This window comes from Loxodonta africana, chromosome 9 (genome assembly GCF_030014295.1).
Source record: "Loxodonta africana isolate mLoxAfr1 chromosome 9, mLoxAfr1.hap2, whole genome shotgun sequence".
Taxonomy (NCBI): domain Eukaryota; kingdom Metazoa; phylum Chordata; class Mammalia; order Proboscidea; family Elephantidae; genus Loxodonta; species Loxodonta africana.
This window is the reverse complement of record NC_087350.1, coordinates 38,338,860-38,365,973: the sequence shown is the minus strand read 5'-3', so window position 1 is coordinate 38,365,973 and position 27,114 is coordinate 38,338,860. Positions and strand designations below refer to the sequence as shown.

The window sequence follows — 27,114 nt, the reverse complement described above, 5'->3', positions numbered from 1 at the left end:
ACCAGCAGAAATGCATGAAAATTAGGAGATTAAAAAAAGTGGAGTCAATAGTTCTTCCTTAAGTGTAGGCTATTTCTTACTGCTTATTAATAAAATATAGCTAAGAGTTATGGAATTTTTTTTTTTTTTTTTACTGAGTGCTGGCCCTGAAGCTTATCTGTGTTATCTCACACAGTCCTAATGCTCCTCGTTTGAGTTAATACTACTTTTATACCCATTTTTCAGTTGAATATAAAGGAAAGATAGTTTAAAATGGTGTGAAGAAATGTTTACTATCTGTGTTATAATGAATCACCCAGGTCTAGGTACAGGTCCAAGTGAATATCAAAATGAAACTTTATTTAGTGTTACTTGTTTGCCATTTAAAAAGAAAGAGAAGGAGGCATTTTTTGGAAGCATACAATAATCCTAATTTTAGTTATGTTGGTTTTGTCAAATATTTTTCCTTTAAGCATTAGTTAAAGGAAACATTATTTTAGGTTATTCATTTCATGATAATTGTGTAAATGGCCCCAGTCCGGGACTAGTGATATTTTACCAGAGGAAAGAAAGAACGTTTCACATGGCTTGTTGTCCAATAACAGAAACCAAACTAAACCAAAAAATAAAAAATACAAAAAACCCTACTTCGAATCTCTTATTTAACATGGATACTATTTGTATTCCGAAAAGCCTATAATTTTTTTTCCATTAAAATTAACATCCCTAATCTACATTTTATAAACTAGTCTTAGGCTTTTGTTCATCACTGATGAACAGACTGTTACAAATGTCATAGTGCTTCTGCCTATTAGGCTCCAGTTTAGTTTCAGCATCCGTGTTGTCCTTGAGAAAGTATTTGAATAATTTTTACTGTGTGTTTATTTTTATAAAAGGAAAATTGAACAATTAGTATTAGTCTTATAAAACTAATATAATTCAAACATATACGGATATCATTAGATGTCCTCAGCCTTGGTCAAATGTTCATCATTTTATTAGATGTTCATGTGATGTCAGTTGGGGAAAAAGAATAAGGAACATGTATATAATGATAGAAGGAGCCCTGGTGGCACAGTGGTTAAGTGCTCAGCTGTTCACCAAAGGGTCAGTGATTTGAACCCACGAGCTGCTCTGCAGGAGAAAGATGCAGCAGCCTGTTTCCATAAACGTTACAGCCGTGGAAACCACGGGGCAGTTGGAACTGACTCAACAGGAATGAGTTTTATATAATACTAGACATACGTCATTGAAGATTGAGTCCAAAAAGTATGGTGTAATTAAGAATTTTGTTTTATTTTTTAAGCTCACAGGAAATAGAAACACCCTACTGCATGTTGTCAAATATTTGACATTCAGGTGTGTATATTTCATATGTTTCCAGAAACATATTAGTATGAAAATAAAAGCCACTTATATTTAGTAGAGATGCATTTCTAATCCAGGGAATGGTAAACAGAACAAAGACACCCCCCAGCCCCCCAAATATATTCACATCTTAATCTCTGTAACTGGTGAATATGTTACCTCACATAGCAAAGGGGACTTTGCAGATGAGTCTAAGTTAAGGATCCTGAGATGAGGAAAGTATCTGGGATTATCTAGGTGGGCAAAATCAAAAGGGTCCTGACATGAGAAGGAAATGACAGAAAAAGGAAACATAGCAATAAAACCAGAGGTGATACACTTTGAAGATGGGGCCATAAACCAAAGAATGCAGGTGATCTCTAAGAAAACCTGTTGCTGTTGAGTCAATTCTGACTCACTGTGACCCTGTAGGGCAGGGTAGAACTGTCCCATAGGGTTTCCAAGGTTGTAATCTTTATGGAAGCAGATTGCCACATCTTTCTTCTATGGAGTAGCTGGTAGGTTTGAATCTCTGACCTTCTGGTTAGTAGCCGAGCACTCAACTGCTACCACCAGGGCTTCTTAAGTGACCTCTAGGAGCTGGAAAAGTCAAGGAAATGGATTCTCCCCTGATGCCTCCACCATAATTTTAGACTTTTGACCTTCAGAATTGTAAGAAAATAAGAATTGCCTTGTTTTAAGCCACAGAGTTCAAAATAATTTGTTACACCAGCAATAGGGAACTCATATACTGACATACATAGGCTTCCATGTTTCCAGACTCTTTGAAGCAAAGCGGCCTTGGTCCCTAATATGAGTCCATTTTGTCACATCAAGGCTGCTCCCTAAATCTTCAGCAAATTGTACGATGAATGAGAAGCCACAGGAAGTACAGTTTTCATAAACTCTGTGCCTGAGAAGTTCTGTTCTGTACATCTTACAATAAGGGCTGGCGTGAAGGCTAAGAAACCTACCCCCTAACAGGCACCCACCTATTAAACAAGGTTACCAGAACTAGCTGTAAAGAATATGATTTGGGCTGGCCATTTTGGGCCATGGGGAAAGGGTTAATTAGATATGAATGGGGTTAATTAGATATGAATGACTGCAATTTGAGAGAATACTTATGTTTCTTATTAGGCAGAAACTTCTGCGATATTCCCTCACATATTGACTTAAAGTTCTTCCTTTTGGAAACCCTGGTCTCTGCTGCTTGTCTTGTCAGGAGACATTGATTTTTTTTTTTTTTTTTAATTCTCCCTCTAGTGATTTTCCTTGCTTCATCACGTTTCCTTGCTGCCATTTGTAGTTCAATGCCCCTCTTTTCTTTCACCTCCCTTTCTCTAAATGAGCATTAAGCCCTTGTGAGAAAGTCTGCAGGAGCCAGCCAGGGCGAAGGTGGTGTGGTTCTGAAGGGGAGGTTGGTGAGGCAGATGGAACCCATAAGAACAAAGTGAATACATGGAACGTAACAGCTACAAGTGCTGGCAAGGACTGGCCTTTAAGAGGTCAATATCTATAATCATGCATTTGGAAGCATTTCTACCTTTTTGCCACTTTTGAAAAAAAACCCTGAATCCAGAAGAAATAGTAAAGGCAGCAGCTTTGCGTAAATATTGGGGTGGTGCCCTCAAAGACTCATTTATTTTTTTAATTGTGCTTTAAGTGAAAGTTTACAAATCAATTCAGTCTCTCATACAAAAAGTTATACAGATTTTGCTATGTCCTCCTAGCTGCTCTCCCGCTAATGAGACAGCACACTCCTTCTCTCCATCCGGTATTCCCCATGTCCATTCGACCAGCTCCTATCCCCCTCTGCCTTCTTTTTTCACCTCCAGACAGGAGCTGCCCACATAGTCTCATGTGTTTACCTGAGTCAAAGGCTCATTCTTTGTTCTATGAGAACATTCTAGATATTTCTTCTTCTCTCCATGGATACCCTCTGCTTTGTACTTCTCTTGGATGCTATGGGACTCAAAGCTCTCTTTATATTTGAAAATAAACTATTTTTGGCTGCTCCTTTATGTCTGCAGGGATTCCCAAGAAGTAGTCATTTAGACTATTCTCCAGAGGCATTTGATAGGCAGGCACCAGAGCCATTTGGGGGGACAACAATTTAAAAGTATTAACCAAGGCCTGCATGGAGTCTCTGGGTGACACTAATGGTGGAGGGCTGAGCTACTAACTGAAAGGTTGGAGATCCGAGGTTCAAGCCACCTAGGGATGTCTCAGAAGAAAGGCCTGGAGATCTACTTTTGAAAGATTACGGCCATTGAAAACCCTAAGGAGTACAGTTCTACGCTGAAATAAATGGTGTTATCATGAGTCAGAATTGGCTTCATGATGACTAGCTTTTTGGTTTTCCAAGGTATGCATTTTGGAGGGGAGCAATCAGCCAACAGCTGAAGGTAATAAAAACAATTAAAAAAAACCCAAAAAACCTAATGTCGTCAAGTCTATTCCGACTCATAGCGACCCTATAGGACACAGTAGAACTGCCACATAAAGTTCAAACTGCTCACCTCTTGGTTAGCAGGCATAGCACTTAACCACTACACCACCAGTGTTTCCAATAAAAACAATAGCTAACATTTATCGAATGTTTCTAATGTGCCGGGCATTACCTCACTGAATTTTTAACTCACCCTCCAAGATAGCTCTTCTTCTTCTAAATGTTTTACAGGTGATGAGACTGAGACTTAGGAAGGTTAGTTAGTTTCCTCAAGGCCTCAGAGGAAATTAATGACAAAAGCCAAAATTAACCTACATAGTCTCATTACTAGGAGACCTGGTGGTGCGGTGGTTAAAGCGACTGGCTACTAACAGAAAGGGCAGCAGTTTCAATCCACCAGCCACCCCTCAGGAGAAAGATGTGGCACTCTGCTTCCATAAAGATTTGCAGCCTTGGAAATGCTATGGGGCTCTTCTGCTCTGTCCTATAGGGTCGCTATGAGTTGGAATCCACTGGACTGCAAGAGATTTAGTTTAGCCCGATTACAGAGTTTGTCTCCTTGGCCACATCACCTCCCAGAGATGTAACTAGCATCAACACCCACTCTCCACATTCCTGTCTTAGGCTATCTACAACCTACAGCCTCTTTGTATGCCTCTTGCTTATTTTTCCCCTTTAACTGTTAACAATTCCCTTAGGTTGACTGATCAAAGCTGGCTCGACATTTTAACTGAATGTCGTAAGTGTAGAGATGTTAGGTGGGGAGTATGATGCTTAACAGAAAGCTTGTGTGAACACAGTGATTCCATCCTGACTAGCACCAGGAACTGGGATTGGACCGTGTCCCCAGTGGCTGGCTGCCATTTTTGGCATTCCCGTTCCTCCATAGGGGAAACCCTGGTGGTGTAGTGGTTAAGAGTTTGGCTGCTAACCTAAAGGTCGGCAGTTCGAATCCACCAGGCACTCCTTGGAAGCCCTATGGGACAGTTCTACTCTGTTACATAGGGTTGCTATGAGTTGGAATCGATTCGAGGGCAATGGGTTTGGTTTTCCTCTATAGCAGTGTTTTCCTCCTATGGTATGAGAGATATTTCTACTGATATGGGAATAAGTATTTTTAAAATTTAAAATGATATTTGAATCCTCTTCTGATGTTTTATGTCAAAGTTGGGACACTGCTTGAGAAAAAATAGAATTTCAACCATTGAGTGAGGATGCTTAGGAGGATCTAAAAGACTTCAAAACCACTCTGAAACATTATCTTACCTGAGAAAGTCTTCCGGACCTGGCAGTGGAAACCTAAAAATATCCTTCATAACCTACCTCTAATTGATGTTTGGCCAGTTATCAGAATCTGAACTCAATATTGCCTGGGGAATGAAAAGGAGCATAAGGGTAGGAAAGAGAATAGTTATGTCCAGAAATAATTGCAGAAATTTACTATTATTAATTAATCAGTTCATTCAATATTTATTGAATCTGTGCTAAGTGCCACGCATTGTGCTAGATATTAGAGATATAACAGGGAACAAATGGACCAGCTCTTTGCCTTCGTGAAAATTACAATCTATTGGTGAAACAAAGCCACCGATTAAATAATTACACAAAAACTGCAAATTTACCATGGTAACAAAGTACTACAGGATGAAATACATGATTCTCTGAGAACTTATTACTGGGGGGATTTTCCTTGGTCAAGGAGTGGGGAGGCTTCCCTAAGCTAATGATACTATAGTGATGTGTATTAGTTGGCATAAACTGAGTCAAGCCATGAAGTAAGAATGACTTGAGTAGAGTGAAGACCACCCAAAAGCCCTGTGGTCTGAAGAAGTGTGGAGGGTTGAGGGCCTGAAAGAAGACCAATGGGACTGGAGTAGAGAAGATATGGGGAAGAGTGGCACAAGATGAATGTGGAGAGGAGTCCCTGGGTGGTACGAATGGTTAAGTGCTTGACTATTAGCCAAAAGTTTGGCAGTTTGAACCTACCCTGAGGCTCTGGTAGCATAGTGGTTAAACAGCTCAGCTGCTAACCAAAAGATCAGCAGTTCAAATCCATTAGCTGCTCCTTAGAAACCCTATGGGGCAGTTCTACTCTATCCTATAGGGTCGCTATGAGTAGGAACTGACTCGACCACAGTGGGTTTGGAGGTGCCTTGGAAGACAGGCCTGGCGATCAGCTTCTGATAGGTCATTGTCTTGAAAATCCTATGGAGCAGTTCTACTCTGTGCACACGGGATCATCATGAGTTAGAATCAACTCAATGGCAACTCACAACAAAAACAATAGGCAGGAGTCAGATTATGTAAAACTTTCAGACCCTCACAATGTTTACCTCTTTGCTCCAGCTGTTACAGCAAACAATGGCACATAGCTCTTACCTGATGACATCTCAACTCACCTGCACTGATATTCTCTTCTCTGCCATCACCAGTTATTCTCTGCCTGCAAAAACCTACTCAGCCAGTCTAATGTCTGCGTAAACCTGGAAGTATAAAGGCATTAATACCTCCACGGGAAATGGGACCAGATAAATCCTTCCCCCTTCCACACGCTGAGTGGGTAATTCTGAGGTTTATTCTAGATGACTTCTAACTGAGTCCCCAGAAGGATCAAGTCCCACATGCCCCAGCAGTAACAGCGTTTATCACACTCTCATTAAAAGGCTTTTTCTGCTTCCCTCTTTCATTCTTCCCAATCACCATTCCTGTTCTTTGAGATCACTTCCCAAAATATACTACCTACTTATAAGCCCTTGTCACAGGCACTACTTTTGGTGGGAGCCAAAATTAAGACATTGGTTATTTTTTAATTTTTCAATTTAACAACTTTTATGTTTTTACTATGTTTATCTTACTGTTAATATCTAATTACGGCAGATGGTATATACACTTTCCATTTACAATAGTTATAGTTATCTTTTAAAAATGCAGTATATTCAAGTTTATGAAATATTAGATAAAGAGTATTTCAGATAGTATTTGGACATGGCAAGAATCATGAAAATAGTATACGACTATCTGGAGGTTAGAGCCCTGGTGGCATAGTGGTTAAGAGCTCACCTGCCAACTAAAAGGTCAGGGGTTTGAATCCACCAGCCGCTCCTTGGAAACCCTATGGGGCAGTTCTACTCTGTCCTATAGGGTTGCCAAGAGTCGGGATGGGCTCAATGGCAACAGGTTTAGTTTTTTTTTTTTTTAATCTGGAGGTTAGGATCACTATTCTGAAGTATGAGGCTGGAAATTAACCTATGGGCTCCTAGTCAAGTGGTCCTCTTTCTCAAAAGATAATTCTTTCTCACTAGTTATTTTAAGGCAGGCAGAGGGGACTATCTAGGTAGCTAGACATAAAAATAAAAAGAATTCTCATATTACAGAAGAAAAAAACCCAAAAACCCACAGCCGTTGAGCCGATTCCAACTCATAGCAACCCTATAGGACAGAGTAGAACTGCCCGATAGAGTTTCTAAGGAGCGCCTGGTGGATTTGAACTGCTGACCTCTTGGTTAGCAGCCTTAGCACTTACCCACTATGCCACCTGGTTTCCTATTATAGAACAGCACTAGTAGTTCTGGAAAAATGTGTTTTGTTAGATGTTCAGTGTCTTAAGTCTTAGGACATGAATTATTAAAAAGGGACAGAAAGGGAAGAGGGAAGTGAACCATCTATTTTTCTATCTATCGTCTGTTGTCATACAAGTTCCTTGAGGAATAGCGGCTGCCTCTCTAACCCACAGCACACACCTGGATGCACAAAAGTAAAGTAATTTCTAATTTTCTAGACATTTTGTATGCATATACACATACATATTATGCATATATATGTGTATATAACATACATGCATAAGTTTTTAACAAATGAGTTCATACCATATATGAATTTAAAAAACATTTTTTCTATCAGAGCATAATATTTGAGCACTTTTAAAACAGTCTTATTAAGATATACTTCATATGCCATACAACTCACCCATCTGAAGTGTACAATTCAGTGGTTTTTAGTGTGTCCAGGTAGTAGGGCATCTATTACTGCAATGGCACTGTCTTTTTTTTTAAGAGCTTACAATATTCCCTTGTGTGGACACCCCGTTTTTATTTAATTAATCTTTTCTTGAGCACATTTGAAGTGTTCCCGATTTTTACCTGGAAGAAGCAGTGATTTCATAGTTGTACATATAGATTTATGCACTTGTATGAGTATCGCTGTAGGAAAAGTTTCTGCAAGTGGATATCCTTGATCAAATTCCACGGGCTTTAAAAGCTAATGGGGATGGATAAATTTCCCTCCAAGAGATGTGCCAGTTTAATTTCCCCAATCAGCTATGACAGCACTTACTTCCCCACACTCTCGCTAACGTAGATAAGCATGGATTTTTATGTATTTATCATTGTGTGAGGCAAACACTCATTGTTATCATTACCATCTTTACTACGTGTGAGTTTAATTTTTTCAGTCTTTTTCTTTACTGTATATTTTCTTCTTTGAATTTTTTATTCATGCCATTTTTTCCCCGATATTGGACTGCATATGTTTTTATGCTGATGTGTAAAATTTTTTTCTGTGTTTAGAACATCAATCCTCTGTCAAATATGTTGCCAATGTTTTTTGTTTTTGCTTTTTCCTCCAAGTTTGTCTTTTAACTTTGTAAAAGGTGCCCTTTGCCAGATAAAACCTTTAAACTTTTGTGTGGTCAATATTTTCCTATCTGTTTTTGGTTCATGTGTCAAGGTTGCAAAAATTTCTTAGTAAGAATAAGACTTTTCATAAAAGTGATTTTGGAATTGGAAATAATTTTTTTTTTGACTGATAAAATAGCAAAACAGTTTGCCTGTATTAGATACGTCTTAGTAGTTTCTTTACCCTTGATTGCAGTCCTCGAACGTAATTTTTTTAGTCACATGACACACTTGGTGCGAATACTAAGACCGTTTGAAGAGGGAAATGCACATTTGTTTTAACAAAAGTAATATCTCAACAGGAATTCGTGCGGCTGACCATTTCTGATGTTCTGACCACCTACGTCACAATCCTCATTGGGGACTTTCTCAGGGCATGTTTTGTCAGGTTTTGCAATTATTGCTGGTGCTGGGATTTGGAATATGGATACGTAAGTATGTTAATTTTACTCTTAACAAATTATTTCTTTGGGGTTCTCATTTAAACATACCAGGCAAGAGGAAGAGAGCTCACATTTTAGGGGATGAGATCTCTTTTTTTAGATGTCAATAAATACAAACCAATGAGTACCATTATAATGCTGTGGAGGTCAGGCTTGAGTACCTTGGCTTACAACGTTTTAGTAACATCAGCACAGGATTGCCTAGATGCTAAAGCTATGGTTCAGCTGAAACGCTGAACTCAGCAAACCTTGGACCCATCGTTGGCTCCCTTCCCATAGAGCTTGTTGGCATTTTGAGAGACAGGGCAAGATAGAGTGTATCAACTCCACAGCCTATTGATTCTTTTAACCTCTACTAAATAAACTCCTGGGCAATAATTATGTATCAGTCACCGGGCAGTGTATTGGGTGATAAAAGGATTCAATAAATATGGTCCTTGCTTCATAGAACTCGTTAAAGCTCAGCAGAACACAGTGGAAGACTGTGGAGAAGGCCTCGTAAGTTTGCTGATCAGAATTCTGGCAAGTCATGGGGCCAAATTCTGGGAGGGGTAAGTTCCTTTCCTGTGACAATAGCTCAGGTTTCACTGGGCCCCAACTGTGCAGACTCTGATGCTAGCTGGCCCCCTGTGCTCAACCCCAGGATCCCCACAAAGTCTGAGGAAAGCAGCAGAGCAATCGTCACTGTAGTCTAACACATCTCAGGGCTTCCACCTTTCCCCTTTTGCAAGTGAAACTGGCTCTAGGCATCTTGGAGATATATCGCCGAGCAGGGTGATAATACTCATTTGTTTAAAATACTTCAAGAACTTACCAAGCACTCAGAATATATTTTAAATTCCTTTCTAGGGCCCTCAATATCCTTCTTTCTTTCTCCCTAAGCTCATCTTCTATCATTTTTGCCCTTGCTTGGCAAGTCCAAAACATTGGCCTCCTTTTTTTGAAGCTCAGTCAGGATGGGCCTTGTGTTGGCACTAGCTGTTTCCTCTAGGGGTGCTGCTGTCCTAGAATTTGACTTGGCTGATTCCTTTTTGTCATCAAGGTCTCAGCTAATATGTCACCTCCTTAGAGGTCTTCTCTGACCCTTAGACACACTCTAGTTCAACACACTGCTTTATTTTCTTCATAAGACACACTATTTAATATTTCCTTTTTCAAAGTTTTAAATTTTATTATCTGTTTCCCTCTGTTACCATGTAATCTCTATGAAAGCAGAGGCCTTGACTCTTGTGCTTGTGCCATGGTAGGTGTTATGTCAGTACGTGTCGACTGATTGAATGTCGACCCTCCACATTCTAGCACTATCAAGGCAGCACTGTCTATTGATAGACTCTACCTCCCTCAGGGCTAAGCCAATGGAGTCAGTACTGGCTTAGTATTCTTGAACCAATGTTATTTTTTTTTTTTCTGCGCAGTGGAGAAATATCCTTTATACCTGATATCCCTCCTTGTCATGCCCTCTAATCTATGGCAGAGTCCTATATTCAGAGTTTTCAAGATGCCAGACTAGATCCTCTGCTTGGCTACCTGACTTCGAGGTCATTCCATTTATGAGCTCACCTCTCTTATGCTCACTGAAAGTGCCTCCTCAGGCGAGCCAAAGGCAGTTAGGTGATGCTCTTTGGTGAGCGACAGTGAGGTAATGTTATAGATCCAGGATGCTGTTGCCTTGCTTCCCCTTCCTTGCTATGAGGTATTCAGCTGGCTTAGTTTCATTTCTATTTTTCTTCCCTGATTCAGCTTTTCTGAGGCAGACATAAAAACTGCCATTTCTTTCTTAGACCATTGGCTGGCTTTTGCTTCCCTTTTATCCCTTGCTGTTTTCTTCTTAAGCGGCAGAAAATTTGCTGCAAATATGAAGTCAATATAACATGACCTGGGTGCATAAAAGCTGTAATTAAATGACTGTAATTTATTATTTATTGAGTGCTGACAGCGCTCCTGAGTTAGTACATAGTATAGAAGACAAGAAAAAACAAGCTCTTGCTTTAGATCATAGAGAAAGAATTTTCTTCCATATTAGCTTTGGAAGACTCTTGGGAGAGTAGATCCTCATCACAAGGCATTTTAAAATATTAAGATTAGAGGATGGATCTTTGACGTGGAGCCTGTTATTACTGGCCCATCAAAAGGGAAAGCTTACACAGTTGAGTATCTAACAGGTGCAAAACCGTTATGAACAAAACTCTGTGCTAGGTAATAAAGGGATATTGAGATGTAGAAGATGTAATTCTAAGGATAGGTTGCAAATCTGGACCTGCAGTCTAGATTCAGCTTACAGATATATATATGTATTTATATAGCAAAAACAAACAAACAAAAAACAAACCCATTGCTGTTGAGTCAATTCCAACTCATAGCAACCCTGTAGGATGTAGTAAAACTGCTCCATAGAGTTTCCAAGGTGTGGCTGGTGGATTCGAACTGTCGACCTTTTTGGTTAGCAGCCGAACTCTTTAAGGCCCAATATGTATGTAATGCCTGTTCAGGCAATGTCAGACCACGTATGTCTGTGGTCCCATAAGGTTATAAGAGAGTTTAGAAATATCGATCAGAGGATGGGATGTAGTAGACATAATCAGACGTAGTGAACACAACAGCTTCCTGTGCACAACTTGTGTAGCTCATGTCTCTTGTATACAAAGCAATTGTGCTGCCAGGTGTGTAATGGTACAGTACATACGTAAACTATAATACATATGCCTTGAGAATCATAATAAATGCCCATGTTACTGGCTTGGTACCGTACTTTATATCACTGTTTTAATGTGAACTTTCTCAACTTACAAACAAAAATTTTACTGTATAACAGTGTATGCTTCGACTCCTAGGCAGCAGCACCCAATCTCACGTATCATGCATCTCTTGACTGTTACAGCGTTTTAACCTACTTAATCTGTACATTACCTTGCCAGATACATTAGCCAAAATATAGTACTGCATGTGTACAGTATCTTGGCTATTTAGTCAACACAGGTACACTACACGATCCCATATAGCTTCGTTACGTAAATAATACGGTGTTTGCCCAACGTCCAAATCACATAACGTCCTATTTCACAGAAATAGTACCGTGGGTGTTAAGTGAGGCATGACCGTGTATATATATATATGTGTGTGTGTTTGGTCCACTCAGTGATTTTGTGTTTTGGTTTTTAAATGAGCTACTATTTAAAAACTGGATACTTTTATATTAAGAAGATATGAATTTCTTGTTTCTTTTTATATACTTGAAGGTTTGGCAACATTAGACCCATATTCTCATGAAGGAGAAATTTGCTAGAGCTAAGAAACCACTGCCCTTTTCAGATGGGATATTCTGAACTTTAGAAAAAAGAGAGAGAGACTCTCTTAGGCACTTTTGTAGAAATACAAAGATGTCATGGAGGAGGAGGCATTTGAGCCAAGCCTTGAAGGATGGTCAAAATTTCAAAAGATTGAGATGGAGGAAAGTGTTTTGGTGGAGAGACTGCTGTAAAACAGAGCCTGGAAGCTGGCAAGTGTGCATAGTGCAAGCACAGATGCAGAGACCTGAGATGGGACTTTTTTAGAGAAGAGGCTGATGAGAACTTAATTTTTTCTTTCTGCACTTAACTAATTTACAATGTGAATTTTGAAAGTGTTTGTCGTGAGGCAAAGGGTAATCTGAGGTGGGCAGTGGTAGGTATGTTTAAGAATCCTCACAGGCATGAGAGAGACAAATGTGGCCATTCCACCACCAAAAAAAATCACATTGCTTCTTTTTTTTAATATTAAAAATAATACCAGTTCCTTGTAGAAAATTTAGAAACTACAAAAAGCCAAGTATAAAAATAAAAATCACAGGTAATCCCAGTACTCATGAGACTACTTATTTGGATTATTTGAACCATATGGTTACACATCTATATGTATATGTAAATATACTACATGAATATATGAGTATACCCATACGCATATGTATATATGTAGATATGTGTACATATATGTGAATATAGGAATATATGTGTATGTATACACCCATATATGTGTATGTAGATATATATACTTATTGGCTAGTTTTCTGCTTTTTTCATCTAAAAGTGATCATTTCCCGTGTAATTATCTATTTCTTTTATAACATACTTTTTCATAGCTGTACGATATTGTACATACGCAGATATTATAATTAAATTAATTAACTTTTCATTTATTGTCAGTTAAACTTTTTCTAATTTTTGCCATTATAATAAATGTTGTGATATTTATTTATATCCAGGTAGAAAATATCCTTGTAGATAAATTATAGTGATCTGCACAAATTTGTTTTATGATAAAAAGTGGAATTACCATTCACTTTTTCACAACAACCTCAGTAAAAACTAAACTTTGCAGACTTTGGCATTAGATTTAGAGATCCCTACAACTTTAAAGTTGGATGGAATTTTTTTCAGAATCATTCATAATGATTTATTTTACCTATAAAAAATTGAGAGTCAATGAATTGGAATTTGGAATTGCCTAAGTTTACTTATCAAAGAGCCCTGGTGATGCAATAGTCAAGTGCTAACTGAAAGATTAGCAGTTTGAACCTACCAGCCACTCTATGGGAGAAAAATGTTATCTGCTCCCTTAAAGATTATGGCCTGGGAAACCCTATGGGGCAGTTCTACTCTGTCCTGTAGGGTCTGTGTGAGTCAGAATAGACTTGACGGCAAACAACAACAACAACATGGTTTAGATAGCCAGGGAATAAATAAGGACAAAATCTGGACAAAATATATTATGTTAAATACATTTATTATATATTGGTTGCATCCGGGTAAATCAGGTTAAAAGTGACCCTGATTTACCCAGTCATAAATTTCTGACCAAAGTATTATCACAACGAACCTATGAAGATGAACTGAGGTGGGACAATTACTGGCTAGGAGCAGATTGTTCAACCATGTAATGTAAGCTCATGTTTCCCAAAGCTTCTCTCAGCACAGGAGAAAGTTTCAATGTTTCTAAAGAATCCACTGACTCACAGTGAGTAGAATGGTTTCCTTCTAAGAGATATTTTAACTGTCGTGATTCAGCACAAGGCAAGGCCTCCTGGGAACTCTGGTTTTTCTGCAACAGTTCAAAACTCTTTAATTGTTGTTGATACCATCCTTGCCATTTACCAATAAAGTGGGTAAAGAATATTCAAGAAGAAGTAAAATTGAATGCATTGCATGAAGGTAAGAGAGTGTTCAATTAAACGAAAATCTTTGCATCTTAATTTAAGTTGTATTTTTAAGGTGGCCATTTTTAAATTTATGTAAATGGAAAATAAGAGAGATTTCCTTGAGATCTAATGAAGGGGGTTCAAGCTTATCCAAAAATAAGGGGCATATGATTATCAGAGTAGATTTACAATCATATTATATTATATTCCCAAGTAGTGCTTTACACTCAACAAAATACATATTATTGTATGTCATACCAGCAATGCTATACAGTAAAGTGACGGTGCCAAACCCAAGCCAAACCCACTGCCGTGGAGTCAATTCTGACCCTTAGCAACCCCATAGGACAGAGAATTGTCCCATAGGGTTTAAAAAAATAAAAATAAAACCAAACCCTTTGCCGTCGAGTCGATTCCAACTTTTATAGGACAGAGTGGAACTGCCCCATAAAGTTTCCAAGGAGCGCCTGGTAGATTTGAACTGTCAACATTTTGGTTAGCAGCCGTGGCATTTAACCACTGTGCCACCAGGGTTTCCATAGTGTTTCCAAGCCTATAAATCTGTATGAAAGCCGACAGCTTCATATTTTTTCTGTGGAGCCACTGGTGGGTTTGAACTGCCAAGCTCTTGATTAACAGCTGAGTACTTTAACCACCGTGCTACAAGCGCTCCAAACCGAGGCTTACAGGATGCTAAATAACTTGCTTAATGATACATCGTTGGTCAATGGTAGAGCTAGGACTCAAACCCATGTCTGTCTGGCTGTAAAACCATCAACCGTTATGTCAACTCTTCACATTTAATGCTCAGCCCTAGAAATTTCCGGGTCTACGTCAAAACATGACCAATTCATGAGCCAGCCTGTGGCTTCTGCAACTCAAGGCGCTCCCAGGCATCGACAGTTTATTGCAGTAGAATGGGGATAGCAGGAGGGACTGGGATATACAGTCAGAAAATAAACTGACAGTTTCTAGCCAGAAATGTGGAGATACCATGTAGCAGTCCAGGGAGATGGCGTGAGAAAGAGACATAGGAAGTCATGGGTATCCAATGAGGGGATAAGAACATGGGACAGGAACAGCACAAGCTGTATTTGAAGTTTCATTTGAGTCTGTGGAGGGAGTCTGCAGTTGGGGGGTTCTTAACGTCAACTAGCATTGAAGTGCAAAACCCCAAAGTGCCGAATTATCCAAGTATACAAAACTAGGATTTGTTCTAGAGAGATGGTTCTGAACTTTGAGCTCGCATCAGGATCTCCTAGAGGGCCTGTGAAAACTCAGGGTTTTGATTCAGTTCATTTGGGCTGGATCCCCAGAATTTCCTTTACTAACAAGTTCCCAGGTATTGCTGCTGTTTTTGTCTTGGGTCCACACTTGAGAACCTCTGCCCTAGTGCCACAGGCCAGGCCGGCCTGCAGCTGTACATAGAGTGATTCCAGATGTGGGAAATGGGATTTGTGTGAAGATCAGGCAGGTCACAGCAATGACAAAATTCTGAGATCCTAAATTGCTTTTCACAATATCCATAGGTTGGCAATATGCCCCAAATAACGAAATTTACAGAACGAGAATTTTCCCAGGCTTTTTACTCCAATGAGCACCATATGTCCTCCCTCTGGGTAGATGACTGACTTTAGCCCACCACAAACAAAGGTCCAAAAATAAAAGAAGATCCTCTCCAACCCCTTGGCTATTATGAACCTTAGCCCAAATTCAATGGGCTCCTTTGTTGCTTACCCCTAGGTATCCTATGAGGCACGTGTGCCCTTTGCTCATTGCACTTATCCCATTAGAACCACTTCATTACCTCAGGTTTCAAGAAAGTATGTTCTTTTGGTTGTTTATATTTTAAAAGCAATTTAACAAATGTATTCCAAATTCATTTACACTTACATCGCTGAAGTATTTCTTTAAAAATTACTACAGGTAATCTAACCTCCCATGCTTAAGTTCCCCTCTAAAAGAATGAGCATTGAATTTTATTCTCTTTGTCTCTTTATGTACATGTGTTTGTGTGTACATACAACTGTCTTTGCATTTTATTTGTTTGATTTTTAGAGTGAGAGCTTGAGTTTAATGCATACAGTATTAAATCCCTATTCCAAAGGGTTTCCAGAGAAACCATTGTCTCATTTTCAACTAATTAAAGATTTTAGATTAGAAAGAGATCTTAAAAGTTATCTGGTTCAGGGCTCAGCACGCTTTTTCTATAAAGGGCCAGGTAGTAAATATTTTAACCTTTGTAGGCTAAACGGTCTCTGTTGCAACTTTTCAACTCTGCTGTTTTAATGCAAAGGCTGCCGTAGGCAATACATAAATGATTGAATATAACTATGTTCCAATAAAACTTTATTTATAAAAACAGTATCAGACCAGATTTGGCCTCTGGAATATAGGGTGCTGACCCCTGAACTAGTTCATTTCATTAATTTATCCATGAGGAAACCAAAACTAAAGAAATGAAGTGACTGGCCAGGGAACGTCAGGGCAAAGTCTAGTAGTCAGGTCTGAATCCCAGCCAAGTGCCTGTACCACTAAGCCACATGGCACTGTAGGGCAGCCCTCTGTGCTTTCTCTGCATTGGGTCAATTTACACATCAGAGGTTTTATTCCTTTAGCTGCCACTGCTTCAAACGCGGTGTGAGGCCAGAGGTTCCCAGGGTGTCCTTTGTATTTTATTTTTTTAGTTTTAAAAATACCTCATCTCTAATGAGCTTTATGTGCTTGTGAGAGTAAAGGAGCTATATACCTAGAAGTCTGAGTTTTTTCATTTTCAGTACTTCTGGGCTAAATCATGACGCCGTTTCAAGGAGGCCAAGGTTGAAGATCTGATTCTTGAACTGGCACTGAGAAAGCTCTTCCAAGGCCACAGATGGCTCAGGCCACCCGACTGAGCATTTTTCAGGTGTGTTCTGTGATCACACTAGGCTCCAGGAGAAAATGTAGATGAACCGCAGCAACGCGCTCCCGGGGAAGGAGAAAATCTCAGCGTTAATGCTCTCGAGATTAAAAGCAATTCCTTTGTCTCCATGAAGGACGCATTTTTTCCCCATTGCCGATTTTAGAACAAACGCTGTCACCCACGCCTTTTTGCATCTGGCAGACAACATGCTGCGAGATAATCCGCAAACTAGTGAAATGCTTTTTATACTGTTAAATTTCTCTAGGTCGTTTTTGTCCTGCTTCATAAACAGGACTATCGATTATTTTACTATGTATCATCTTTTCGTTTTATCATGTGATTTAAACATTCTTTTTATGCTATGCCTCCTGCTTCCTTCCTGAGTCTGTTATGGGCCAGATTACCCATGTTCTTCCACTGCAGGGGAGGGTACTGCTGCCTCGCAGAAAGTGATCAAGTGGAGGCCTAGACTTATGAGACTCTTGGGCAAAGCATTTGAAAGTTGTGAACAGTTTTGTTAGTGCTCCAAATCAGAAACCTATCTTCTCATGAATATGTTTTTTTTGATGGGTCTTATGGATTGAGTATGTATTGTAAATCCTAATTCCTATGCCTGTGATTATAATCTAATGGGGAAATTTTTGTTGTTGTTGTTGTGTTAAGAGATCATATCAGCGTAGGATGTGTTTTAAACCAATTACCTCTGAGATGTAAAAAGAGCAGATTAAGACAGAGAAATAAGCAGAGATGGGGGAAGATACAAGCCACGCGATCTTTGAACTGTCAACCCTTTGGTTAGCAGCCGTAGCACTTAACCACGACACCACCAGGGCTTCCCCTAGGAATAGAAGTTGAAAAGAAACAAGGACCTTTCCTGAGAGTGAACACAGAGAGAGCCTTCTCCTAGAGCCAGCACCCTGAATTCCAACTTCTAGCCTCCTAAACTGTGAGAAAATAAATTTCTGTTTATTAAAGCCACTGCCTTGTGGTATTTCTGTTATAGTAGCACTAGATAGCGAGGACAGGGGGGATTCTTGGATTGGAAAGAACAGCGATTCTTGGGTCATTGTGTGTGTGTGTGTGTGTGTGTGTGTGTGTGTGTAGATGTGTGGTGGGAGAAGGAGTCGTTATAAGGATATCCATTGTCTGAAGCTAAACCTGGAGATGTCAGGATCTGGGGCAGTGCTAGTGACCTGCCACTCTTTTGGTCTCTCTTACATGGTCTTGTTGGTCTTTACTTCATGTTTGCTGCTCTCTTATGCTCTTGTTGCCAGTTAGTCAGTTTCCTCTGAATTCTTTCCCAAATTAAATAGGAGTCAGTTTTATTGCCTTTGCTAATTAGCATTGACCCCATCGATAGATGTTTTTCTGCTAGAGTGCCTATGTTTCACCAGGAAGCCTTTGAATGGACCACCCTAGGACAGATGACCACCTTGGCTTCTATTGGTTATTTGTGTCCCCTCTGAACAAATAGAAGCCCTGGTAGCACAGTGGTTAAGAGCTTGGCTGCTAACCAAAAGGTCAGCAGTTCAAATCCACCAGTCGCTCCTTGGAAACCCTATGAGGCAGGTCTACTTTGTTCTATACGGTTTTACTACGTGTCGGAATTGACTCAACAGCAATGGGTTTTTGATCTGCACAAATAACAGCCTGGTGCTACTGCCTTGAGCAGACTAGTGTTATCTAGGAGACAGACACTGGACAAAGAGCTGAATAATTTATTTCTTTCTCTATTTTATTGTAGAAGTAATTCATATTCTTGTTGAAAATTTTTTAAACATGCAAACCTTAAAGAAGAAAATAAAAACCATAATATTATCACCCACATGTAACAACTATTAATATTTTGCTGATTATTTTCCAATCTTTTCCCTATAGGTTCATATAGTTAATAAAGATAATGAACATACAATTTTATATATTTCTTGTTTAACGTTAGAGGATAATTTTCTCTCACATCTGTAAATATTCTTCCAAAATGAGAGTAATTAGCTGCAATAGACACTGCAGGGTAGCTACACTGTCTTTACTTAACCAGTGTTGGACATTTAGATGGTTTACTTTTGCTTATTAATATTTATCAGGATTTCAGGTTACTTCATTAAGACAAATTCCTGGAAGCAGACTTACAGGGTCAGAGAGAATGAAATTTTCAAATCTTTTCATTACTTTTCTAGAAGTTTGTTTCGATGTTTACTTTTCCCAGCGGCGTATGAGAGAGCCTGTCCGGGCACACGTTCACAGCATTGAATGACAGTATTTTTAAATGAGACTGACTGTGTTAAAAATGGTGCTTCTTTGTTATTTCATTTATTTCTAATGATTTATTACCGGGTGTATTGATTATTCTGCTAATGTTGCTGTAATAAAGTAGTTGAGAGCCTAGCCAAGTCTGCAGAAACACTTGCCTTTCAGTTTTCATGGTTTGAGATGCTAATCCAGTGAATGTCTGTGTCTCCTTTAGCCTTCATACACGGAATTTGACATCAGTGGCAATGTCCTCGCTCTGATCTTCAACCAAGGCATGATCTGGTAGGCCAGCAATGGGACAGTTTGTCACGTATGGAAGAGTCTCTAAGGTCACTTATTGCAGAAAGCACTGTAGCCTGGTGTCAGAGGAGACCACAATTTGTGTCTAATTCATTTGTCTTTGCAAAGTGGTTGATAATGAATAGTTTACTTTTTTTTTTCATATCTTAAATCTAAGAAAGGAAACCCTGGTGGCATAGTGGTTAAGAGCTACGGCTGCTAACCAAAAGGTAAGCAGTTCAAATCCACCAGGTGCTCCTTGGAAACCGTGTGGGGCTGTTCTACTCTGTCCTACAGGGTCTCTATGAGTCAGAATCGACTTGATGGCAATAGATTTGGCTTTTTGGTTTGGTTTAAACCTAAGAAGCCTTGGTAGTGCAGTGGTTAAGTGCCGGACTGCTAAACCAAAAGGTCAGTGGTTGAAACTCACCAGTTGCTCCGTGGGAGAAAGATGTAGCAGTCTGCTTCTATAAAGATTTGTAGCCTTGGAAATCCTATGGTGCATGTCCACTCTGGCCTATAGTGTCACTGTGAGTTGGGATTGATTTGATGGCAATGGGTTTATCTTAAACCTTGGTTCTCAAAGACAGCCATGCCTGTTTCACAGAGTACTCTTTTGTCAAATATAGTCATCTCTTTTCTGGCTGGTAGATTTCTCTGGGTGGTATAAGCAGTTAATGTTCTCAGCTGCTAACTGAAACGCTGGAGGGTGTAGGCCACCCAGAAGCGCCTCAGAAGAAAGGCCTGGCAATCTACTTTTGAAAAATCAACCATTGAAAATCCTGTGGAGAACAGTTCTACCCTGGCACACATAGAGCCAGTACGAGTCAGGATCAACTCAATTGCAACTAGTTTACTGGTAGAGTTCTTCGAAGGCATTCATATTTCTAGATCCTGTGACACCGGGATCTAACAGCCAAACATCAGTGATCATACTACCGTGTATTAAGTATGAAATAAATAAACATAAGACCTTTCCGAGAAACTGATTTTATTGTATCATCACTACTGCATATATTTAAAATACAATCGATACTAAAACCAAAACCCATTGCTGTCAAGTCCATCTCTACTTATCGTGACCCTATACTTTAAAAAGTGTCTTACCAAATCCAGTTGTTTCTAAAGATGAAACACATATTTTAGGAAGGTCAAGTTAAAAATATGATCTTTACTTTGTAACTCATTTCATAGAATTATTTGCACATCATAGTTATTTCTTTTGATGTGCAAAGGATTGTCATAAATCCTTTGTGGAATGAGAGCATTCTCACTATAAACCTGACAGGTTAAGAAGAACTGATACAGTAGAGACAATTTTTGAGTTTAGAAATTAAATCACAGCATGTGATTCATCTGGGGACCATGTGTTGTGGAAATCTGTCACTCTTAACTAAGAGTTACCCAACCCTCAAGTAGTGACAACCGAGTTGCTTTATCCCATTGACACACGCCTAACACAATACTGTGCTACCAACCACACCATCGTTCTACGCACAAGTACCAGTAACTAGCCTCAGTTTTTGAGCAGGCTTCATGTTACTCAAATCCTTCAACCACAGCTGGCTTGAATTTTTAAACATTTACGTGTAAACAGGGGCCTTTCTGCAAATGTTAAAATCGTCTTGCTTCATTCATGTAAAGACTGCTATCAAAGGCCCCATAGTCCTGCCATGGGACCTGTCTAATTCCTGTGTCTCACTAGGTGAATCAATGTGAAGAAAAGACGGTATAAACATTATTTTTTGCATTGCCAGGTATATCTAAAAATGTCATTCCTGCCCCCTCACTTCCTAGATTTTGTAAGTTATGGCATACATGTCCAGAGGAGCAGTAAGGAGCGAAAGACATCTTTGTTCTCCAGGCAGGAAGGAAAATCAAGGTGGCCCATGGTGTGACTACTGACAGAGATAGTAAAGGGAGCAGCCTCAGCTGGTTCTGGAACTTTCCTTTCTTGGAGGGGATTCTGCTGTCATGGCATAAAATGGCTAACACTGCTATTGGAGTAATGAGAAACCACTGCCTTATATTTCAGTTTTAAAACGCCCGGGATATTATAAAAAGCGCCATAAATCCCTCAGGCCTGGTGGGGGCCATTTGGGCAGACATCTGCTGCCTGTCTATTGTGTTCTTTCAGAGTTAAGACAACAGATCAGCCTAGAAATCCATCTTTATTGTCAGAAAAACCATTGTGATGGCTGTCCTGGTTGGTTTTACTTGTAATTTTGAAACTATTTAGTCCACTATTGTTCATATTGTAATTCTTAAAATCTAAAATTCATATCCAGCTCTCTCATGGGCAAACCTGTTATCAAAATCTGTCACCCATTGTTCTATAACTTTCTATGCATTTATTCTTTAGACAATGGTCAAGCCTTACTTCTGGTTAGTTTGAAGAGAACTTTAAAAAGTGATTGTGTTTTTTTTGAGTATGCACAGATATTCACATACTTTCTAGAGTCTCAGAAGCAAAACAAACAAACAAAAAACCCTATTATTCACTCTCAGGTCAACCCTCTGCACAAATAGTCTTTTCCTAATTCCTGGGGGGGCGGTGGTGAAGGAGTGAGGGTGTGGTATGTTAAGGAAGGTGTGGCAACAGTGTGTAATATAAGTTTAGAAGGCTTGCCCCGCCCATGGGTGCTCACACATGGCTATTTCACTAATTCATGAGGCATGAGGATCTGATGTCCGAGCTTGGTTATCTTCTACAGAAACAATCAAAAAGGTATAGAGATTTTGCATCAGTTCAGTTGGTTTGTGACTAAAGCTGTCCATTTAGTATTTTTGGAGTTGCTAAGGAATGAAGGGGTTCTTTATGCTGATGTTATTATAGGCAACCTTTTATGGGTAAAATCCATTTCGTTATGACGATTTGGCTGAACTTATCGGTAAACCTTTGCATTGTACACTACTTTTTAAAATAGACACCGTAGCCTTTGGTAAGAATATTTTTAAAGAATGAAATCTCTGACGTATCTGAGTGGAAAGAGGCATCAGAACACACACAGTGAGGGACAAGATGAATTTGGACATCACTCTTGACACTGCCTCATTGGGTATCCTCCACCCAGGCCTGTAACTTTCTCAGTGGATGAAATATGAAGTGTTTACCTACCACCTACCATGTCACTGGCGTAGTAAGGAGAGTTAAATAAAAGAAATCCTCATTGGCTTTGGTCTTCTTAGAAGAAAAGCGTTTTAGAAAGTGCAGGATTTATAATGATCTTTGAGAAATGATGAGACCAAGACTGAGAAGGGACTTAGTGAGCCAAGCTGATGAGTGAGTCACAAGCACAGATAGGATGAGTATTAAGGCTCTGATATCACTGTGCCAGGGTCCATTTTCCTAAGCTGTAGCTCTTGAGTCATTTGTTCAAAAAGTCTAAGTGACATTTATTTTGAAATTTATTAATCTATAGATAACATATACCTATAATGTGTGTACATATATATGCACACATGCTAACAATACACATATATGTATAGGTACAAATATACGTGGTTTTAAACAAGTCTAGGTTTTGAATTATATGTAAAATTATGTCTTAGGGTGGAATAGATTGTGCTGCAATGAAATACAACCCCAAAACCTTAGTGGCCTACCAAAAAGAAAGAAAAGAAAAAGGTTCATTTCTTGTTTATGCTACATGTCCAATGTGAGTTGGTGGGGAGCTCTGCTCTTATAAATACCCTCACTTTGGAGACCCAGACTAAAAGAATAGGACCCACCTGGAACGTTAACGGTCAGAATAACAGGGGGAGAAAAGAACAAAACAACATGGGGGGCTCTTACTGTGTCCACCCAGCAGTGAGACACCTCATCTCTATTCACATTTTACTGGCCAAAACGAGTCACATGCCCAAGCCTGATTTTTAGAAGAAGGTAGGAATATCACCATCCTGTAAGTGTATTATGTCACAGCTATGGTATCTGATACCAGCTGGTAGTACTTTGTAATTCTGACCCCTTAGCTAGGACCATCGCTTACCCACTTTTTTGGAGTTCCCAGTTCTCTCCTGCTCTCCTATAAGAAAGATAATCTGTGTTATTCCAAAGTCTGCTTCTCCAGTTGATCTTAATAGTTTGACTTTCTGCAATGTCTCTGGTCAATTCAATATAGGAGCAATATCATCCAGATCTGCCACCTGGAATCCTGTCAACAAATTAACCCAAATTGTGGCAAGATTCCATTTTTCAGTGGAATGAGATAACCTTGGGTTGATGTAAATTCAGTTATAGCAGAAAATAATGTCTTCATCTAATGTAATCCCACCCCTCTTGGAAGATATCAAATTTGCATTGGATTGGTTTAAACAACTACTCTACATATTCAGGAAGTATAAAATGCTAAGCATAACTAAAAGTGTTGAGGGCTTTATTATAGTTAGGACTGTTTATTCTAAAATAAGTGCACATGTGTCCTCCTTTAGGTTTTGGACTAATAAATTGCTATTTATATTGTGTTATGGTGCTAAAGGACTTTCTCATCAAAGAAAATTGAAGTTTATTTTGTTGAAATGATCAACTAAACCATCAAGTGAAAGTGACTTCTAACTGGGTCCTGGTTAAAAGCACTATTTTAAAACCGTTTTTAAAAAGTCAGATGGACAAAGCAGGGTATTCCTAGGATAATCTAAATTAAAAAAGTAAGCAGATAAACAAAATTAAATGGTTGCATGGAATTTTCAATCTCAAAATACATGAAGCTAGCTATAAATTATCAACAAAGCATATTATCATACCTGTTGCCATTAAGTCAGTTCTGACACATAGTGACCCAATAGGACAGAGCACAACTGCCCCATAGAGTTTCCAAAGTGTAGGTGATGGATTCAAATTGCCGATCCTTTGGTTAGCAGCCAAGCTCTTAACCACTGTACCACCAGGGCTGCATATTGTCATGCTGGACACAAATACATGTTGTCTAACTGGAGACAAATACATCATTTGAAATAGCTCTAAAACACCATAAACCAAACCAAACCAGAGCCATTGCCATCAAATCCATTCTAACTCATAGTAACCCTGTAACCCAGAAAAAACCAGTGCCATCAAGTCGATTCCAACTCATAGCGACTCTACAGGACAGAGTAGAACTTCCCCATAGCAGCTACAAATAAAAAAATGGTCAGCATCAGAAGAAAAACTTCTTTTAATTTTTTCTTTAGTAAAAAATTATTAGCCCTGATGAAAATAATTAACCCAAATGTACAGCTTATTTGAATAGAACTAATGGTTTTAACAGTCAATTACTTAAAAAGTTAACTTTTTAGATTTATTAATCAATGATATGGGTATTAGAAATTCAGTTTATTTTAAAATTAGAAGAGAAAAGGAAACAAATGATGTAAATATATTGTTTAACTCCTTTGTAGTTTGAATTTACTAATGATAGCAGATATATTTAGTGAACAGCATAATTTCCATGCAAGAATTATGTATATAATACCTACAATAATGGGTTAATGGTAAAATGTAGAGAGATGATAGAACTAGATCAGCTGGGCTGATTTATAAACAGGGATGAAAGTGGCAATGCATTTTCTGCCTTCAGAAAATAAGCATGATGTAAAATAAACAGACGTGTGACTTTGTTATGGAGTAAAGACTCAAGATTGAGCACAGTTCTGGTTTTCTTTCTAGGATGGGCTCCTTCTATGCTCCCTGCCTCCCAGGCATCAACATTCTTCGACTCCACACATCCATGTACTTCCAGTGCTGGGCTGTGATGTGTTGCAACGTTCCTGAGGCCAGAGTCTTCAAATCTTCCAGAGGAAATACTTTCTACCTGGGCATGTTATTGCTCATCCTCTTCCTGTCCACCATGCCTGTCCTCTACATGATCGTGTCCCTGCCGCCATCTTTTGATTGTGGCCCATTCAGGTCTCTCACCTTTGAAATTCCATTTGAGCATATTTTTCTTTCAAGGGTGGAGGTGGGAGTGGTTACTCATTGTGTAAGCTGTATTTTGTTTGCGAACAATGGCATTTTTCATTCTGTAGAAATGAAATCCTTTGGGTATTCAGGCTCAGTATGTGACACAGAGATTGAGTTCTTGAGTTAGTTCCATTTACCTCCTCATTTGAGAATCATAAAAGGGAAAATAATTTTATTGCTCCAGTCCCTGCCCAAGGTAAAATACAGATGAAGAATCTGAGCTATTGCCATATCAAGCAATAACTAAGAGCAAGGTTTTATTACATTAGCCTAGATATGAAAGTTTTCCTGATGCTAGGCGATTGCATCCAGGTACAATAAGAAATGGCTACCTCTCTCACATGGACCACCAAGTTAAAAAAATGATAGATTGTCCCATTGCAAATGGAATGATTATTAGATTACAATGCGTATAAAGAAGGCCATGCAATTTATAAACTAAAATGCTAGCTGCTGAAAAGAAAAATTAAGGACGTTCCTCAAATATCAGGGATACATCACTCAAGTGAGTAATGAAGAGTTAAGGGGGCTGTTTGGTCCAGGCTGAAGACGTCTGTTTCTAGTCCTCCATGACAGACTTCTTTCTATGACACATATCAAGAAAGCAAAGTCACTGGAGTCTGGAGGACTGGGATGTCATTCCTTAAAGGGCCTCAGGAATCAGAAATAGATCTACCACTGTCCCCTAACAATCTCTGCACGTTGAGTCACTAGGCAGCATGCATTCGAGTTAGTTCTTTTCAATGAAGGAAACATGAACGTGAAAAGCAATGAGAATGACAAGCATGATGCAGTGATGGCCACATAATTTCTCCTTCCTGCTGTCAGACCCAAGCTCTTGAAGTCAAAGGGATCTTTGCCCACAGACTAAGTACAAAGGAGGCATTTTCACTCTAATAATAGTCTGAGTATTATTGATTTTCAAAAATGAAAGAAAAGACGTGTTAATCCAGCCGAGAGGGCAAAACCAGCTGGAGTTCTGTCACAATCAGGAGCCTGATGTTGACACACACTGTATATTTCTTTCGCCCCCACCAACCCCCAAGTGGGCTGAAATAATGTAGAGAGTGACATCTGGAGGCTAAATATGAAATTGCAGTCTTGAAGGAAAGACTGATTTTAATAAATCCTTAACAAATCTCAGGGTACAAAGTTCAAGAGATAAACCTTGCAAATACTTTAGTTAATTGCAAATTACCAGCACAACTTATATCCAGGTTAAGTTTTAGGTGCGCTTTTAGCTTTTTGGAAACCGTGGTGGCGTCGTAGTTAAGAGATGCTAGCCAAAAGATTGGTGGTTCGAATCCACCAAATGCGCCTTGGCAACCTTATGGGGCAGTTTTACTCTGTCATATAGGGTCACTAGGAAACCCTGGTGGTGTGTGGTTAAGTTCTATGGCTGCTAGCCAAAAGGTCAGCACTTCGAATCCACCAGGCACTCCTTGGAAACTCTATGGGACAGTTCTACTCTGTCCTATAGGGTTGCTATGAGTTGGAATCGACTGAACTGTGGTGGGTTTGGTTTTTGGTTTTATAGGATTGCTGTGAGTCAGAATTGACTTGATGGCAGTGGGTTTGGTTTTTAGTTTTTTAACTTTTTAATTGGAAGTTGATCCTTCTCAGTAAAACATGGTAGAGGACCTTAGCTATCTAGAGCCCTGGTGGCGCAATGGTTAAG

The 27,114-nt window shown here is 39.2% G+C and overlaps 1 protein-coding gene across 1 annotated transcript in view; it reads left to right on the top strand.

The window, feature by feature from the left end:
- The window catches only part of TMC1 (transmembrane channel like 1), a 128,682-nt gene that overhangs the window by 87,140 nt on the left and 14,428 nt on the right, over positions 1-27,114 (top strand). The window contains exons 14-16 of the mRNA XM_064290832.1: positions 8,754-8,882; positions 19,431-19,498; positions 25,143-25,382. Of these exons, the coding sequence (XP_064146902.1) occupies positions 8,754-8,882; positions 19,431-19,498; positions 25,143-25,382 (437 nt within the window). The remainder of the gene's footprint in view (positions 1-8,753; positions 8,883-19,430; positions 19,499-25,142; positions 25,383-27,114) is intronic.